The 18352-nt window shown below is 57.1% G+C and overlaps 6 protein-coding genes across 6 annotated transcripts; 2 read left to right on the top strand and 4 right to left on the bottom strand.

Annotated features, from left to right (window-relative positions):
• Positions 1 to 447: 447 nt before the first annotated feature.
• Positions 448 to 2034, bottom strand: CCM_04698 (uncharacterized protein; the record flags this gene model as incomplete). Its single annotated transcript, XM_006669845.1, has 1 exon — positions 448 to 2034. One exon carries the CDS (start codon positions 2032 to 2034, stop codon positions 448 to 450), a length of 1587 nt encoding a protein of 528 aa, XP_006669908.1.
• Positions 2035 to 3005: 971 nt separating this feature from the next.
• Positions 3006 to 3857, bottom strand: CCM_04697 (C6 transcription factor, putative; the record flags this gene model as incomplete). Its single annotated transcript, XM_006669844.1, has 3 exons — positions 3006 to 3644; positions 3698 to 3768; positions 3836 to 3857. 3 exons carry the CDS (start codon positions 3855 to 3857, stop codon positions 3006 to 3008), a joined length of 732 nt encoding a protein of 243 aa, XP_006669907.1.
• Positions 3858 to 4370: 513 nt separating this feature from the next.
• On the top strand, positions 4371 to 6290 carry CCM_04696 (N2,N2-dimethylguanosine tRNA methyltransferase; the record flags this gene model as incomplete). Its single annotated transcript, XM_006669843.1, has 1 exon — positions 4371 to 6290. One exon carries the CDS (start codon positions 4371 to 4373, stop codon positions 6288 to 6290), a length of 1920 nt encoding a protein of 639 aa, XP_006669906.1.
• A 525-nt stretch (positions 6291 to 6815) lies between these two features.
• CCM_04695 (Diacylglycerol kinase, catalytic region) lies at positions 6816 to 8273 on the top strand (the record flags this gene model as incomplete). Its single annotated transcript, XM_006669842.1, has 1 exon — positions 6816 to 8273. The coding sequence occupies one exon, from the start codon at positions 6816 to 6818 to the stop codon at positions 8271 to 8273; it is 1458 nt and encodes a 485-aa protein (XP_006669905.1).
• A 212-nt stretch (positions 8274 to 8485) lies between these two features.
• CCM_04694 (ABC transporter, putative) lies at positions 8486 to 11493 on the bottom strand (the record flags this gene model as incomplete). The annotated part of the gene is made up of 6 exons (XM_006669841.1): positions 8486 to 10227; positions 10297 to 10488; positions 10551 to 10725; positions 10786 to 10890; positions 10962 to 11359; positions 11457 to 11493. The coding sequence occupies 6 exons, from the start codon at positions 11491 to 11493 to the stop codon at positions 8486 to 8488; spliced, it is 2649 nt and encodes an 882-aa protein (XP_006669904.1).
• Positions 11494 to 12037: 544 nt separating this feature from the next.
• Positions 12038 to 13553, bottom strand: CCM_04693 (tafazzin; the record flags this gene model as incomplete). Its single annotated transcript, XM_006669840.1, has 2 exons — positions 12038 to 13356; positions 13484 to 13553. The coding sequence occupies 2 exons, from the start codon at positions 13551 to 13553 to the stop codon at positions 12038 to 12040; spliced, it is 1389 nt and encodes a 462-aa protein (XP_006669903.1).
• Positions 13554 to 18352: the final 4799 nt, after the last annotated feature.

Genomic DNA, 18352 nt, shown 5'->3' with positions numbered 1-18352 from the left:
GGCGGCTTCGGCGCCATCAAGGACTGGGTGCGCGACGGCCGCCCGCTGCGCGCCGGCGACGTCGGCGCCATGATGGACCCCGCCCACCGCCGCCGCGGCTACGCCGCCGAGGCCATCCGTCTGGCGATTGCGTGGGCGTTTACCCCGGCCGAAGACGGCGGCCCGCAGCTGGACCTCGTCACCATCACCACCACCGAGGACAATGCCGCCATGGTCAGGCTGGCCGAGGACAAGCTCGGCCTGCGCGGCCGCGGCACGCGCCGCGCCTCGGAGGAGGAGGGCACGGAGCCTACGACGGAGATGTACTATGAACTGACAAAGCAGGATTGGCAGGCCGTCTCTGCGGGAAAATGACCGGAGAGGCGCAAAAAAAAAGATTTTGTTGAGAAGAAAAAAGTATATACGTCCGCGCCGCGTTGTGATATATAAATACAAGGAAAAAAAAGTTCAGTGCTTCACTCCCGTTTTGTTCTGATGCCAGACTAGAATAATGACCGAGTCCAGCGACTCCGTGTCCGCTGCCGTCGGAGCCCTCTTGTGGCGCACGTCTCTCTTGACGTAGGCCTGCCACACGACGCCGTAGTCGTCGACCGACGAGTCGAGCAGGGTCCAGACGTTGCGGCCGCCGCCGCCGGTGAGCCGCACCCTACCGTCGTCGTCGAGCGTGCGCTGAGCGGCGGCGCCGGGGCGACGGCCGTCCTCGGCGCGGCGGACCGTGAGCGGGTTCTGGTACTGGGTGATGGACACGCCGTTGACGAGCACCCAGCCGTCGCGGAACAGGAAGCGCTGCGCAAAGCACGCCTCGCCGCACTCGTCGGCGACGAGGTAGGCCGTGGCCGTGTCCGGGCCGCCGCCTGCTGTCATCGGCGCGCGGTTCCGCAGCGCGAGCGGCCGCGCGCCGCTCTCGAGATCGTCGGACCGGGACGACGCGTCGTCGTCGTCGGCTGCGGGCGAGTAGAGGCCCGGGATGACGTGCATGGGCAGGTCGCCGCGCGTGGTGAGGCACTCGTGGAGCGTTGCCGCCCAGTGCCGCGCCGCTTTTCGGGACGGCGGCTGCTCGCCCGCGGCGTGCCCTTCGGCGCACGAGAGCGAGAGGTAGCGGCCGAGGCCGCGGCGCGACAGGACGACGACGCCGCCGCCGGTGGTAGACAGCCTGCCGTCGCGGGCCTCCCAGTCGGACCGGTCGCTGGGCACGCCAATGTACACCCTGTCGTGCGCGTCGTACGCGGCCAGCGTCTCGTCCAGGTACGACAGGCTCGGGAAGAAGATGGCGTCGTCCATCAGGACGAACCACCGCTTGTCGACGCCCACGGCCGATAGGGCCGACCCGTATGCGTACAGCTCCCCCGCGAGCTGCGCGTACCGCGTCGTGGCGGACAGGGGCTCCCCAGAGTTGTACACCATGGCGGGGATGGCCAGCTCCGTGAGAGTGCTCTCAACTTTCTGCATCTGTTCGTCGTCGGCCCGGTCCAGCATGACCACCATGTGCGCGCCGCTGCTGGCCTGCTGGCCGTTCGTCAGCCACCACTGCCAATTCTTGAGCATGGCGCGATCGTCCTTCATCAGCCGCTCGTATGTCGTCGACAAGCCGAAGAGGTAGTGTGTGGCATCAAACTGGCCTGGGCGCCAGCCCCGGGGCGAGGGCAGTGGTAACGTCCCAAAGGCCATCGGTGCCGGCGAGGGGCGCTGATCGCGCGGGTCAAAGACCCGGGGCCGGCGCGGCTGGAATCGGCGAGGCACGCGCGTGAGGGAAGTCCATTTCTTTTGGTTCTGCGTCGATGCAATGTTCCATGCCGCCCACTCGACTCGTGGTGAGAGGTCGTGTTGGCGAATCAGGTCGTCCAGATAGTTGTCCGTTTCCAAACTCAGCTCACTCGAATTCCGGTCGTACCGGCTAGGAAACAGTCGCGACAGTTCATTGTCGAGGTTCCATGATTGGAGAAATACAAATGTGTAGGCGAGTACTGCAGAAATGAAGAGCATGGATATCAACCTTCTGGGCACCGAAAACGGGCTCGCGACCAGCTGTCCCATGGCCGCAAGCGTCGGCCAAGACAGCCAGCGGTGTTGAACGTTGATTGAGGTGGTTCTTGGATCTTTGTCAATTTACTGTGTCTTCCGTCTAGCTCTTGTCGAAGAATGTGTATTCAAGAGAGTTTGGACTGTGCCGGGACAAAGGTTTGAATTGTTGCCCGAAGGCGAAGATGCTGTTCTAACGTTACGAAGTAATATTAAAAGGGCCAAAGGCCGATTCTAGGCCCGACCCAGCATCCACAACTCGTCGTACCTGGGGATGCAAAATGTACTTTATTTGCCATGCTACAGACAATCCTGGCTGGATTGTGAAACCGGAGGCAGTGGCCTGTAATAATAATGGAAGTGGAAGGACAGAGGTGGGCCGACGAGTCGGCGCAGTATGGATGAGACGCGGAATAGCTGATCGGCCCCTGGATCCTCGTCAAGTATAGCTTCGGGAGGACCTTTCCAGACCCATTGTGCATCTATTAATATTAATTCAGGATGGATTTCATGCCCGTGGCAACGTTTTCGATTAACATGCGCCGCACTCGGCTGCGTCCACCGCTGGCCAACTCATATGAGGCGCAGTTTCTCCATGCACTCTGTTCGCGGTAAAACTGATTCGTGTTACAGTATGGCGTGAGGTTGGCTTAGAATGCGTATTCTATTCTTTGGCAAACCTAACTGGCTAGCAAACTTGTAGCCTGTGCTCGAAAACAAATAGGCCCTAGGCTCAGGCCCGTACGCTTTCATAACCATGTTAATAACGCTACAGTCACTAATGGACAACCTCAAGTTCATCAAGTTAGTTCCAAAAACCAGGCATACATAGGAATAGGAATTCGGCAAGGGCCAAGGCCAGGATGTGTTCGGAGCAAATTTGTCAACAAGGAACCGTACCACCAGGACAATCGAAACAGCACCGCGACGTTCAAATATCCAGTCATTGATAATGCCCATCAGTCAAAAGGGTGATACGATAAGCATCAGTTGGAAGTGTTGGCCTTGGTATCCGACGGCTTCTCTGCACCAGACACCGCAGGAGTTGCACCGCTCGGCTCGCTAGGGTTTGGGTTTGAGTTGGGTGCTGGAGGTTGTCGTCGCACAGGTGTTGTCTGTCGCTGGCGATAACTGTCTGGTAGATTGGCAGTGACAGTGGCCTTGGCATCTTGGAACAAATCGAAACATTCCGCGATGATTTGCTCCGCCTTCAGCCCCTCTGGGGCAATGCCGGAATCCAGAAGCTCTTTAATATGATCTTCCACTTCCCTGAGCTCTTCCATGTCCTTGCGGTAGCGATCGGGGATACCACTGTTGTGAATAAAGGCCAGGATGCCAGCACTGATAGTGTTGACAGCACCGAGAACAGTGATTGGTGTACCGTTTTTGATAGCAACGGAACCAAGTGCCGTGAGGACAGCAGAGATACAAAGCTGCAGAAGCATAAACATCCACTGCATCAATGTCGCTGCGTAGAAGAGCGCCATGCATCTGCTGCGCCGTCCTACGACATCGCGGTATAGACCGTTGGGCATGCCTCGTGGCGGCCACCACCAAGAGGATGGATGCACTGGCCGAAGCTGTTCCGAGTCATTGATGCCACCGACTGCACGGGCAATGATGCTCTATTCATGTGGCGTGAGAAATCGGTGTGGTGGGATCTTGTGCGTATGGTGACCAGAGGACGGTTCCGAGGATGTTGTGGGACGAGTCGATGCAGGACCATCAAGTCGTGGGATGAAGTCGCCCCTGTCGAAGAGTACCTCGTCTGACGCTCCATGGACTGGTGAGCCGGTTTTCCCCTGTGCAGACTGACTCCGAGTCTTTTGATTAGACATGATGAAGGGAATAAACATTCGAGGTTCTAGTATAGTGTGTTAATGGATAATGGCGTTGAAGACGGAGGGAGGATACCAGGTTCGCAGAGGAAATGGAGATGAAGGACGGCAGCGAAGATGGGACTGGAACAACGACTTTAAATACTAGAGACTTGGGAGAGCACCGTTCAGATCAACCAAGGAGCAGGACTACCTTCCACGCTGAAAATCGCAGGCGACATGCTCTGTTGTGTATGGTAGAAGGAACGGCACGAGTGTCCGTCGTATCGTGTCAGAGTCGCCACACCGCCTAATTATCAACAGTCGGCAGAATCAGGAAATCTAAAATTCGACAGCTCCGCAAACTGAAATTCATTTGCTTTGCGACATCCAATTCATAACTACCACGATATATTCTGCATGCTGCCATTGCTTCGGCTGTCTTGCACAACTACTCACCGGATCGCTTTGCGCCCAACGAGTCGATTTTCAGGCGTCATACTGCACCGATTGCGTCGACATTTCGCGACTGCCATGGCCGACCCCGCGACCGAAAAAGCGACTATAGAAGTGGACGGCGTGCAGTATAGCACGATTACAGAAGGTCTCGCGACAATTCTGGTTCCGCAAGGTGCCAAGGTGGGAGAAGACGGTGGCCAAGTGCAGCAGGTTTTCTATAATCCAATCCAGCAGTACAACCGCGATCTCTCTGTGCTCGCAATCAAGGTGTACGGCGAGGAAGCTCTAGAGAGGAGGAAAAATCGCAAACAAACAAAGGATGCAAAATACGGAAAGAAACGCAAGAGGGGAGACGAGAATGGCACCAAAGTGGAAGAGACTGAACAGCCGCCTGCACAGCCAGAGCAGCAGCCAGCTTCGGAGCCTGTTCCAGCAGCGCAAAAGAACGCTGGCAGCACAGCCAAGCCAGCTTTCAAAATGCTAGACGCTCTTTCGGCCTCGGGCTTGCGAGCATTGCGATATGCGCGCGAGCTCCCCTTTGTCACTTCCATCACAGCCAACGACTTGTCAGCTTCCGCTGCCAAGTCCATTAAGCAAAACGTCGAGCACAACGGCGTCGCGGACATTGTTTCCGTGACAAATGGCGATGCTCTGGCAGTCATGTACAGGACAATCGCGGATGCGCTTTCAAACAGCGAGAACGCCAAGTCATGGAAAAAACCCGCCAAGTTTGACGTTATCGACCTAGACCCATATGGAACGGCAGCTCCGTTCTTTGACGCTGCCGTTCAGGCCGTGCGTGATGACGGCGGTCTCCTGTGTATTACATGCACAGATAGTGCTGTGTGGGCTGGTCATGCATACTGCGAGAAGGCTTTCTCCCTCTACGGCGGCACGCCCATTCACGGCATGCACTCGCACGAGGCTGGTCTGCGGCTCATCATCAATGCAGTGGCCACATCGGCAGCCCGATACGGACTTGGCATTGAGCCGCAATTGTCTCTTTCCATCGACTTTTATACCAAGGTCTTTATCCGGGTCACAAAATCTCCGCAAGCAGTCAAATTCCTTGGCTCCAAGACAATGATTGTGCACAGCTGCGACAGCGGCTGCGGCGCTTGGGAAACCCAGTACCTCATGCGAGCCAAGGCAGCACCCAATAAAAAGGGAAATGGGGCGTTTTATAAATATGGCATGGCTCTGGGAGCCGCAGATCGGTTATGCAAACATTGCGGTACCAAGATGCATATCAATGGCCCCATGTACGGTGGTGACATTCACTCGCGGGACTTTATCGAGAGATTGCTCAAGCAAATTCCCGAGTCGGACAAGAAAATCTACGGCACTCTTCCTCGTCTACAAGGCATGCTACAAAATGCGCTAGAGGAGCTGATACCTGGTCCCGAAGAGCCAGCTCCAGTCGAGCCTCGAGACAAGGAGTCGGCCAAGATTGACCGTTATCCATTTTTTGTAGTGCCCGGAAAGCTTGCTAGTACTGTCTCATGCGCGACACCAAGCGACGACCACTTCAGAGGAGCGTTGAAGCATCTTGGCTACGTAGCGGGTCGCAGTCACTGCAGGCCAGGCAGCATCAAAACCGACGCTCCATGGTCGACGATATGGTGGATCATGGCGGAATGGATCCGGCAAAAGGCGCCTGTGAAAACCTCGAGGTTCAAAGCAGATACAGCGCCATGGAGACTTTTGAAGAAGCTTGGTATCCTCGAGGCGCAGGGCGATGCTGGTGCCGATCTAGTCGATGTCGATAACCAGCCTGACGTAACCATGGAGGGTGTCGATGCGGAATCAAACAAGGGCCAAGACGCTGGTGCTGAACAACCGGTGCCTCTGACAGAAGAAGACTTGAGAAAAACTATGGTCTTCAATGACGAGCTTGCCCATCTGGGCCGAGAGGGCAAGACGCAGAATCTTGTTCGCTACCAGATGAACCCGAGGGAGAACTGGGGTCCGCTGACAAAGGCAAAAAGCAATTAAAAGAACAGATACATACTCGACATGTTGGAAATAGAAGTCGTGGCATTTTCCTAACCCCTTCCGATAACGGAGTCTGGTGGTTGGCCGCCACTCTCGACGCTCGGTGTCAATCTGGCGATGTGCCATTTTCCGCACGGAACAACAACAAAGAGTAAGCATCTCCGCGTCCGTTCAAAGCAACAACGGTCACGTATGCATGTTTATTGGATGAATAAGGCTGCAGAGGCGACGGACAACGCGACTTTGCCCCCATAGGCCGGCAGTTTGGACCCTTCTCTTCAACTCGGGTCCAGCCTGCCTCCAGTGGAGCGCACACACAGCCCGCTCTCAAGGACGCTTTTGAGGTTACTCTTTACCACGACAAATTCGAGCATTCATCATCCATCACCCATCACACCTAGACGTCTTTTGATTATTGCCTTATCCGGAGCCGTCTCTTTTGATCGCCCAATTCAATTTTTATCTTTTACTACACATTTTATTCGTCTCCCGTCACAGACCATACAATCGATCCTCCTAACACAAATGAGTGACCCCTCACCCGTCGTCGTCCACGCAGCGGCGCTCACTTTTGACGACGATGCCGGCGCCCTGCGACCCTGCCTCCTCGCCAACGAGGACCGCGAGATTCCCGCCCTGAAACCCGACCAGATCGTCGCCATCCTACGGGCGTCACCGAGCGCCGATTCCGTCATCATCGGGCTCCTCGAAGACGCCGATGACACGTCGGCCCCGTTCCAGCTCGTCACCCTCCAGACGCCCGCCGCCATCCCCACACAGCTCGTCTCAGTGCCGCGCGTCGCGCAGCTGCCGACCCATCTCGCCCGTGGTGGTACCGTCGGCGGCGTCGTCGACTATGTACTCTCCACCAAGGCGGGCACGGGGCGCGCCGTGCCCTTTTGGGAGACGGTCCTACAGCCGCTCCTGGCCGTGACCGCCGAGGCGCTCACGCAGGAGACGCAACCGGACAGCGTCGTGGTAACGGACAGCGACGACAGTGTCCGCGGGTACGCACGTGCGGAACACGCGGGGACAGTGCCGCGCACCATTGTGCTGCTCAGCGGCGACGGCGGCGTCGTGGACCTGCTCAACTCGTCAGCGCCCGCGGCGGCCGAGAAGAACGACAGCACGCCCCTTCCTACGATTGTCCTGATTCCACTAGGCACGGGCAACGCGCTCTTTAACTCGCTGCACAAGCCCCTCTTCACGGGTCCCTCGGAGCTTGTCCTCGCGCTACGCACGCTTTTGACTGGCGTCGCGGCGCCGCTGCCTACGTTTCACGCCTCGTTTCCGCCCGGCTCGCGCATCGTCAAATACATGAGCCTCGACACATCTAAAGGTGACGCGCAAACGCCCGATGACGTCGCCGCCGCGGAAAAGCAGCTCCATCGCCAAGAGACGGACGTTGTCGCGCTGCACGGCAGCATCGTCGCGAGCTACGGCTTCCACGCCAGCATCGTCTACGAGAGCGACACGCCCGCCTACCGTGTGCACGGCGCCGCGCGCTTCGGCATGGTCGCACAGGAGCTCCTCAAGGAATCCCACCCGTATGCCGCCCAAGTATCCGTCCGGCGTCCAGGTGCCAACGACCTGGAGCGCATCCCGCGCGACGTGCATGCCTACGTGCTCGCCGCGCTCGTTTCCAACCTCGAGCGCACCTTTACCATTTCGCCCGCGAGCCGGCCGCTGGACGGGCAGCTGCGGCTGGTGCACTTTGCGCCGCTCGGCCCGGCACGCACTATGGAGGCCATGATGCGCGCGTACGACGGTGGCAAGCACGTCGAGGCCGCGTGGGATGACGGCCTGCGTGTGCACTACGACGACGTGGACGAGCTGACTATTCGCGTCGACGATGAGGACGAGCGCTGGCGCAAGGTCTGTGTCGACGGCACGATTGTGGATGTTCCCCGGGGCGGCACGGTGCGTGTGCAGAGAGACGAAACGAGCCGGTTCAAAATTGTGGTAGACGCGGGCGTGCTGTAGAATTTGCAAGTGCGCGGGGAAAACATTACACAAGACGGGTGGCTGGCGTGATGCCTGTTTGTCCGGCTTCATTCACTGCTCAGTATGTTTAGGATAGATGGATGCGAAACGACAGTAAAGATGCCAAATAGAACTACAATGAAACGAAATGCCAAGTTATGCAAGCAGCCTCGCTCCCTCTCCCTCCACATGTGTCTACTTGAACGCAACAACTACGCAGCAAGGAGCTTCTTGACACGCTTCTCCATGATGTTTTCAAACTCATCGACGCCATTCTTGAGCACCGTCATCTCGCCGCCCTTGAGCCTGTACATGACACGCCGCCGAATCGGCGCATCCCCATCCTCCTCCTCCCCATCACTCTCCTCCCCATCGTCTTCCTCCACCACACCGTCAATCACGCCGCGCATAAACCACCTGTCGTGGCTGACCAGCACAACGGCGCCTTCCCAGTGCCTGAGGGCGGCGCGCAGGGCCGTGACGGTCTCGTAGTCGAGGTGCGTCGTGATCTCGTCGAGCACGAGGCAGTGCGGGCGGCGCCAGAGCAGGCGTGCGAGCGCGCAGCGCACGAGCTGCCCTCCCGAGAGCCTGGCCACGGGCACGTCGGACGCGAAGCGGCCCGGCAGGCCGAGCTCGCCGAGCAGGCCGCGGACCTCGCCCTCGGCGAGCTGGCCGTCGACGTCGGCGGTGAGCAGCGCGAGCGCGGTGAGGCCGACGTCGGCGCGGCCGCGGGCCTGCAGCTCGTCGACGGCGTGCTGCGCGTAGTAGCTCAGCTTGAGGCGCGGGTGCCTCGTCGCGGCGCCCGCCGTCGGCCGCGCCGCGTCGACGAGCAGCCGCACAAGCGTCGACTTGCCGGCGCCGTTGAGCCCGAGGATGCCTACGCGGTCGCCCATGCCGACGGTGAGGGACACGTCTTTGACGACGGCCGGCGCCGAGGGTGCGTACCGGAAGCTCGCCCGGTCCAGGGAGAGGAGCGACCCGGGGAAGCGCAGGTCGGACGGTGCGGGCAGTGCCAGCACGACGGGCCGCTCATCGGCCCCCACGTCAATCTGCTGGTGCGAGGTGTGGAAGAAGCCGGCCTGGTCGTTGAGGCGGAAGCGGTGGCCGCGCGCATTGACCTGCAGGCCCCAGCGGTCGTCGAGCTTCTTCTGGCGAGACTTTGCCTGGCGTATCTTGTTCTGGTCGTCGTTTTGGCGGCCGGTCTTGAGGTTGTGCGCAATCGTCTTCTCAATGTGCGCCTTTTGCTTGTCCTGGGCGTCCTTCATCTTCCGCAGGTGGTCCTTGCGCTCGGCGCGGGCGGCTTCAAAGGTGGGCAGGTTGCCGTGGAAGTAGGCGAGCTCCTTGTCCTTGAGAATGAGCAGGTCGGTGCAGAGAGAGAGGAAGTCGCGGTCGTGCGAGACGAGGAGCAGTGTGGGCGGCCTGTCCGCGTCGCCGAGGGCCTCGAGGTACTTTTGCAGCCAGATGATGCCGAGGAGGTCAAGGAAGTTGGTCGGCTCGTCGAGGATGAGCACGTCGGCGTCCTGCAGGAGCACGGCGGCGAGGCTGGCGCGCATGTGCCAGCCGCCGGAGAGGCTAGCGAGGGGCTGCTCCATGACGGCCTCGGTGAAGCCGAGGCCGGTGAGGATGCGCCGCGCCCTCGTCTCAATCTCGCTCACGCGGCCGGGCTCGACCTGGATCTGCAGCTCGGCGAGCATATCGGCCGCCTCCTGCGTTTCCTCGTGCAGCGCGTTCGCCGTCATGTCGGCGTTTGGCTGGTCGACCAGCTCCTGCGACGCGGCCACGGCTTTTTCGATGGCGACGAGCGCCTTGCGGGCCGCCATGCCGCGCGCGCCGCTGCGCAGCCGCGCGTCCTTGTCCAGCAGGAAGTGGCGCTTCTGCAGACGCTCGTGCTTGAGACGGCGGACAGCGCGCACCGGCGCAAAGGGGTCCGTTGAGTTGACGCCATCCGACAGAGCTTTTGTTTTTGTTTCCACAGGTCAGCGTATCGTTGGACAAGGGCATGCGCTCGCGGGAGCCGTCGTACTTTGAATTTCTTGCTCGACGAGGCTGCGCGACGTGGCGCGTTCAATTACTTCCTGGCGGATACTCAGCTGCGCGGTCGACGTCTCATCCTTGGGCGGCTCGCCGTCATTGAGCTTAGTCTGCTGCAGGATGGCAATCCTCGCCTGTTCGGGGATGCCTGGTATGAGCTTCTCGGCAATGGCCTTGAGGAGCGCTTCATACAAGAGGAGCGGTGGTTAGCGAGCGACAAGTGTAAAGTGGCAGGCGACGGCTTACTGGATTTTCCCGTGCCATTTCGGCCGACGAGGGCATATCTGCGGCCTTCCTGCAGACGCAACTTGGCGCCGGACAGAATCTCGAGACCTTCGCTACGGGCTTTGGACTTGCCCTTTGCGGACGCGCCCGATTTGGAGCCACCCACGATGGTGATGTTGACACCCTCGATATCGAGCTAGACATGTGATTAGTACTTTTTTTTTTCCAAGGATTTCTACGGATTGTATGGCCTTACTTGTCGATAATTTGCCGTGTCAATGTGAAAACGGGTTTGCTTTGACGTACAAAGAATGGTGGCGACGGACTCGGATGCCATAGACGTCATGTTGAGGGGAGGGCCCTAGCCGGACGACGAAGTGACTGATTCTATTCTCTCTTGCTTGTAGCTGGTAATTGGTTCCCTCGTGGTACCAGGGGAAGTGGTCTGCTTTTGATGATGACGTTGAAAGTAATGGTAGTTGGCAGCCAGTCAGCTTTATAGTTATCTTCCTCGTTGGTGTCAAAGCCAAGGTTTAGCGGGAGTGGAGCAACCCATTTCGGGAATGCGAGCCAAGGAAGGAGGGCACCAAGTCGGAGATCAAGCAGGAAGCTGAACTTGGTAACTACAAGACTGACTTCAAGCGCAAGTGTTGCGCTACGTACGCCATGGCGAGATGTTGAGCTAGAGGGAGCCGTTGGAAGACGTTCTTCTCCAGGGTCATGGATGCAGGGTAGCTGGCTCTGTGGAGTTTCCGAGGCGGGGTGACTCACGCCGATGCTGACTGACTGACACGGGTTGATGGCGGAATAGCCTGGTAGGAAATGGCAAGCTGTATGCATCATAAAAAATCCCGGCTAAACCTGCAAATTTCTCTGGTTTAATTCGTAGAATTTAGCTGATAAGTGCCTAGCTGTGTCAACCCCAACCGTTGTAGTGGTTGTTGGTGCAGCAGCGGCTCGCCATTGCGCGGTCTACTTTGACCCCGAGATTGCCCCGTTCGATGATGTCTTGGCCAAGCGCTCAACATGCTCATTCAGTTCTGGAAATCGGTGGAGACATCTGTCGGTGCTGTTGCGCGCATCAAAAATTTCGCAGAGGAGGCAGGTGATGCGAACAAGCCGAATCGGCGCCTTCGAGGCAGCTGGGATCTGGGCAGTGATCAAGAAAAAAGGCGGCCTGCATGTCAATTTTGGAGACGACATGCTTAGTAACGGGCAAATGCAGCTGTTTTCGCTGGCTAGAACTATCCTGCGCAAGGACACTGGACGCGTCGTTTTGCTGGATGAAGCGACCAGCAGGTATGTCACATCTGGCAGAGGCCGGTAACCCACAGGAGCTTCTCGGTCTAACACCAAGTTTAAAGCACTCTGGGAAGCGAGTCACGGGCGACAGTCTTAAACGAGATGCTTATAGAATGGGAAAGCAAAAATTCGAACCTATGTAACATGCTTTTGCATCGAGTTTCGGCTCAATCAGTTTGTGCAGGCCAGGTAAACGTCTATAAATATTACCGTTCGACTGTGATGAAGCGTCCTCTACCGCCCCTGGCAGTAGTAATATGTCTCTCGACAGAAACAGCCGTTTCGGCTGCGTCTCGATGTGCAGCTCTGGTTGAAGGTTCAGCATCATCTGCCAAGGCCCAGCCCATCTTGAGGCGAAGACGCGTTATCTTGCCCCAACTTCCGACCCAGTCAACATAGTCATGCTCGTCTGCGAGCTTTAAAGCTTGGAACCAAGAAGCACATCCAGTGAGATCTAAAAACTCAAGAGTGTAGAGACTCTGGCTCAGCTTCTTAAGCACGAGCAGCGCCTCGCTCCAGTCATGATCGATCGAATGGGAGTAGTAGTTTGTGCCGCCATATGGGATGCGGTAGCCTTGAGGGGAGCCAACAGTAGCAAGCTTGGCACTCTGCAAGAGGCAAGGCTCAGGCCAGTAGGCTAGGCTGAGGTGTGTAATTGAGCCAAGCCGGGGAGCCAGGGTCAGGAGGTCACGCCACGATGCGTTTTCCGTGTGCTCGGGATGAATCGCGAGAGAAACGTGAGTTAGATTGGGCATGAGTGCATAAGATGGGCGGGCAGGAGGTATGTCCTCATTAGCGTCCCAGGAATCTTGCGTCTCCTCCGGAACCGGCGCAGTCGGCCGAGCGGGGAAGAGCAGCGCGGTCACATCTCTCAGGGCCAATGATCTTCCCAAGGACCCAGTGAGGTCCAGAGCAGTAAGTTCGGGGTCGATAACCGAAAGCAGAGGCAGACCCCCTCCATCATGATTGTCGTTGTCACCCTGGCTACGGCGCAAGAGCAAGGTCTTGATATCACCGAGAGCAAGGCCGGCAGGGCTGTGGATAGAAATCTCCCGCATTAGCGCTGGTTTGAGATGGCAAGGAACGTCGCACAAGTAGTGCTGATCATAAGCACGATGGAAATCCCAGTTCACGGCGAGTCGAGCGATGACGAGGCCAATCAGACTGGTGGGTGAAGGATGATGCATCCCTGGCAAGGAAATATTGGCCAACGCATTGCGAGATTCAGCTTGACACTCAGGCAGAGGTGCTAGTTGTTGGCCATGGGAAGGCGATGTCCAGCTACGTGGGGGAGGGGGCCCCGCGGGAAGGCGACGACCATGGCAATCGAACCTGGGCCTGAGAGTACGCCGAGGACGGGGGGCGGGCGTCTCTGGAATTTGCAGAATATGCCTCAAAGCCGGGGGCACAGTCGGGATATTGGCATGCAGAGGAGACGATGCAGGGGGTCCTGGCGTGGACGAGGATGCGAGCGATGTGTGACGTAGCTGTGTGAGCAGCTCGTTGACGGACTTGTTGGGTTTGTCTATGATGGAGGGTAGGACGGGAAGGAGACGGGTGGTTAGCTAGGATTTGGCTTGGATGATGGCTTGGGCCTCTTTATCCTGTGCCTCGGTGACGAGTAGGATCATAGCCAGTAGGCAGGTACTCACTTTTGACTGCGCCAGAAGGCGACGGCGCTTGTGGCGATTTCAAGTAGGTGAGGTGTCGTTTCTTAGGCATGCCCGGGCGTTTCTGCACTTGAAGGTTTTTCAGTGCCAGATGGACAGGATCTGGGCGAGTAGGAGGCACAGGTTATATGCCGCAGGTGGAGATGGGAGAGAACTCTGTCTTTTTTTTTTGGCGTTCTCTCTTCCTGCGGGCGGGTGCAGTGACAGTGACTAACGGCACAATGAAGCGATGACTCCTTTGGAGTGGGATGCGATGACTGACTGCGCAAACGCGTCAAGTCGGGGTTCCCACTTTTGGCGGGCTTCTTCGTAAGTACCTGCGTGTACCTAGGTACCTGTACTCAATCGCAATTGCTTGCCTCGCTTGCAACCTTGCTGCATGCCACCTTGAACTTTTAGCTTCATCTTTGCGCCTCTCTGCGCCTCTCCCCTCCCCCTCCCCCTCCCCCTCCTTCCAACTGGCGGGCAACAAACGGGCTTGCGCGTTACCACGGGCCGTAAATTAGTTCTGCAATAAAAAGCAGCGAATCTCTAATGCAACGCTAACAAACGCAGCCTTGGCCGCCTCAACCCCGCTTTGGGATGCCAGCGAGCCAACTGGAAATCGAGGACCGGTACAGGGGACGGCACCGCTAAGGGTAGACGCTACTGCAACCGCCACAGTGTGCCCTGTCTGTTCCCTGCCGCTGTTGCCCTAGCGCCTTCGACAACGTCCAACGCCCTCGAGATCCTGGTTTTCTGCTGTCTCTGCCTTGGTCCAACGGTTAGTTCTATAAATATGGCAAAAGAGCCTACCAACACCTCATATGCGGCCAACAACGAGCGACATTTTCCTGCCAAGTTTTTTTCATCCCACGTGTATCTCTTGTTGCCTTGTTACCTTGTACTGTACCGTGTACCCGACTCGTAGTAGGTACCTAAAGCCCGAGTCTCTCTCTATGCCTCCCCCGTTTGCCTAACTGTCCCACTGGTTCCCTGCCTCATTCATCAGCGCGCCTCCAATCTACCACCTCCAATCTATCCCAGACAACTTTTACCCGAACAGCCACGGCCCGGCCATCACCCAGTTCTTTTTCTTCTTTATCGGCGGGCTATGCTATTCTTGTCGCCAACATGAACCCCGGCCCGGAACCGTTGGAACAAAAAAGTCACAAGACGCGCACGGAATGCGGGACACCCCTGGTCTTTGTCTTGCCCTAGCGGGCGGGGCGTGGCTACAATCTGCCCATTGATCGCTATTCCCCAAGCGCCTGTACCCTCGTCGTACTTCCCAACATTGCTTGTGCTGCTCCGAATCCATCGCTAAACCAGACCAAAACCATCCGACAGTCGTACGACCATCAAGGACGATGAGGACAGCCACCAAATCCAGACGAAGGGGCCCTCTTTACCCCCTCACTCCCGAACGCCGCCCACCTCCAGCGTCCCTCTCAACTTCTTCAGGCTCCTACGCCCGCCCGCTGATACCGTACCACGAGGCTTCCAGGTACCCCTTGAGCCTGCTCCCCCAGCTTCCCGCTTCGGTGGTAGCAGCGTGCGAACAATGAGGCGGCCCAACCATGGTCAGCCGTGCGCCTCCAACCGGTCTTGTCCCCTCCCCCAGGCTTTGTCCCCTTCCCCACGGCGACACTGGACAATGCCTTTCACAATGACAGGCTTCACAGGTAGAGCTCAGGAACCACTCGATTACACCGTCTTCGAACATTTTCCCGCAATCTTGTGAAAGATGCCACCAGTACTACGGCTCCTTGGGTTTGACACTTAACAGCCCTGAGGCTAGCAGCTTGTTCCCGGCTAGCTGCAGCAGAATCTCTGCTTATACTGGGCCAAGGGGGGATAAAAAAAGGGAAAAGACAAGCTATTCAAGTCTCGGAAACCTGTCCAGTACAGGAAATCCGAAGCGAGTCGCCAGTTTGGAAATGCTTCTGCCATGCGTTTCTGACCAGCGGCCTGCTTGTTTGCTCGACAGAACCTCCGGCCTTGGTTGCTGCATCAGCCAATCTTCGCTCTCACCGCCCCCAAAATACATAAAAGCAATCACATAGTTGGCGCCGACGTCAAGTTGCACTGCGTTGGTGATGCCGTGATGACGGACGTGCGCGTCGGCTGCCCGACATTGCTGTTGCACCGACCTGAGTGTATTAATCTGTGTTGCCTCAAGCCCCCCTACCAAGTACGAGAAACCACCCTACACGAATAAAATGTGTGAGACAGACTATTCCACAAGCCGCATAGTGGCGAGCGGACGAATCTACGCAAACAAGCCAAAAGCCCGTGCTCGATACGTCCATGCAAGCCACTGCGAGTTCCTCTAGAGCTACTGCAACGACCTTTTCCACCAACTTGACCATGGTGATCACTGCGCCTGTAGCAGGCGTAGTACTATACGAGGGCTTTGCATACGTACTATAAGGGCGTTCAATAGATCAGCGACGTAGATGACGAGATTTTGGCTATACTGGTTTCCTCTTCGGAGAGCAGGGCGGAAGTGGCTTCTTTGGCCGTGGCACAAGACACAGGCAACGGTGCAGGCCGGTGACTAGAGACGAGTGTCGGCGCCTCTTTCCATTGAATTTATGCGGCCCTTTTCTGTACGCTCGGGCTCCTCGGCCCAATTGTTCAAGCCAGCATGGCTGAGGCCCCGAGAATGCATCGCAACCCGGATTACCGCCATGCTCTGCCCATAAACTCATGGCCGGCCTTTTTGCGTGCGAAACGATCAAACACAAATCATGTTCAACTTGATATTTCTTCGACCGAGTGCTACGATCGGTATTGTGCTGCCAGACACAGTTTGCTAGTTCGTCTGACAAACACTACGCTGTGAATTGGAGGCGGTCTGGCGTAGCGATACACTCATCTGGAGGGCGTGGCATCAGCAGCACGACCGCAACACCAAAGCAGAAAGCTGGGCATAGTCGGTGGCGATTGTGTGATGCACCCTGATGCGTATCAGGTGTTTGTCTTTCACAAATGCGTGATTCAGTTATACGACCGATTTGTGCACATCGTCTGACACAGCCCCTTCTCCTCTCGGCCCTGTTCGTGGATGCATCGTAGCCAAGAAATCTACTGACTTTGCCAGTCTTGGGGGTCACGAGTGTCGAGGAACCCCCTCCTTCTGCCGACTTGGATGCTCTGTTCTGAAACCTTTGTAATCGATGCACTGCTACCCGAACAAGGAGGAAGTCAGGGCAGACGGCAGCGTCTTCCCATACTGCCTTGTGGCGGCATGAGCAGCCTGGCCTTGATGTTCTGCCTTGGGATATCCAAAACGAGTACGCCGTGCGGCCATCATTGCGTCTCAGATGGCCATGAACCCAGTCGATCAATAGTCAGGCCCAACGAGCAAATGAGCTTGGAGCAGGGCGTGATGGGACTCGCTCTGGGGTCCTTCAGCCAGCCATTGAGCAGCCAGCTCCCAAGTTTCGTGCGACCATTTCGCGATACTGCCACCTTGAAAGCGGAGTGTTGCACCAACACAGTCACATTGGTCTCGCGGACGGGTAGTGGAAAGTCTGGCGCGTAAGTCGGTCACTCAACCGTCTCTTGTTAAGAGGTAGATACCTGCGCTATGTGGATGAAATCTATTTTGGCAAGCCCATATTTTTTATTATTCCCTCATCAAAGACATTAATTGCCAAAAGTCCTTTGGCACTTCCCGTTCCAGAAGCGATTCCAAGCGCTGGGCTTACACCGGCCCGTGAGGTCAAGGGTTGTGCGCTGCGCTGCACACATTGGCTGTGATCAGCCCCGAGCCTCCTCCGATCTCTTGCATATTTTTATCCTCTTTTGTCTTGTGAATAGTATTTTCATGCTAACCACCGGCTTGTCCCGCATACTGAAACGCCGATGCATACGCTGCGGTGAATGGTTCAGTCTGTCTCGCATTGCATCGACTGCACAATGGAGAGGAGCGCATATGGTGGCACATCGTATACGGTGCTGGGTTCCGCTTCCCGCTCAAGTCAATTCAAGAGAATGGTCAGTGTTTGAGAGAGCGAGTAGGTAGCCTCTGCTCTCTCTGAAGCACCCCTGTCGCCACATGTCGCTCCCGCTCACACAAAGGGCCAACAAGAGTAGGCGCCCCGCGGCCAGTTATTTGCCCGGGCACAATACACCGTCCTGTTGGCCACCCAAAAGGCGAAAGCTCCGCCCAAAGCCTAACCGCTGCTGGGACGTTTTTGGAAAAGGCGAGGGAGAGAAAAAAGAGAGCTAGCGTCTCTACCCGCCTTGCCCTAAGCCTGTTGAATCATGGGATGCTCGGATGCTTGCATGAGCGGTGCCGAGAAACGCCATGAACTAACAGGCGTCCGCGCCAGATGCGCAGACCAGGCAGTAGCTGCAAAGGGAAGGAAAGAAAGGGAATGCTTAGATTAAATTGGAACAAAAAGACTCGTTTCTTTCATCCAAGTTGACCTGCTTCTGGCGCGTCATTTCCCAAATAGGCGAGGGTCTTTGAATCGCCAAAGCGAAGGAGGCAAATATGAGCCGGTCTCGAATCGGTAGCACAACTTGCTTGCTACCCGTGTCCTCCACATTTTTTAATCATTTTTTAAATTCATTTTTTTCCTTTCTCGACGAGGCCGCTGGTGGCTGAAGTTCAGGCCCTGTTTTATCCCATTACGAGAAATGGGCGGTCTCGAAGGAAGAGTCGTCTTCCCGTCGGGAACATCGTACCCCCCCCTCCTCCCTACCAGAGCTTCTGCTGCTGCTGCATGGAAAGCGGGATCAGAATTAAACCTTTGGCGCCCCGGTGGTCAATGGTTCTGGCAAAGGCAGTGAAGCCGTGATTCACAGGCCCTGCGCGTCATGCATACACGCCCCTCGGGCTCTCTCACTCTCCCCCCC

The sequence above is a fragment of the Cordyceps militaris genome, assembly GCF_000225605.1.
Source record: "Cordyceps militaris CM01 unplaced genomic scaffold CCM_S00003, whole genome shotgun sequence".
NCBI classification, from domain to species: Eukaryota; Fungi; Ascomycota; class Sordariomycetes; order Hypocreales; family Cordycipitaceae; genus Cordyceps; species Cordyceps militaris.
This window is presented reverse-complemented; position numbering and strand designations above follow the sequence as displayed.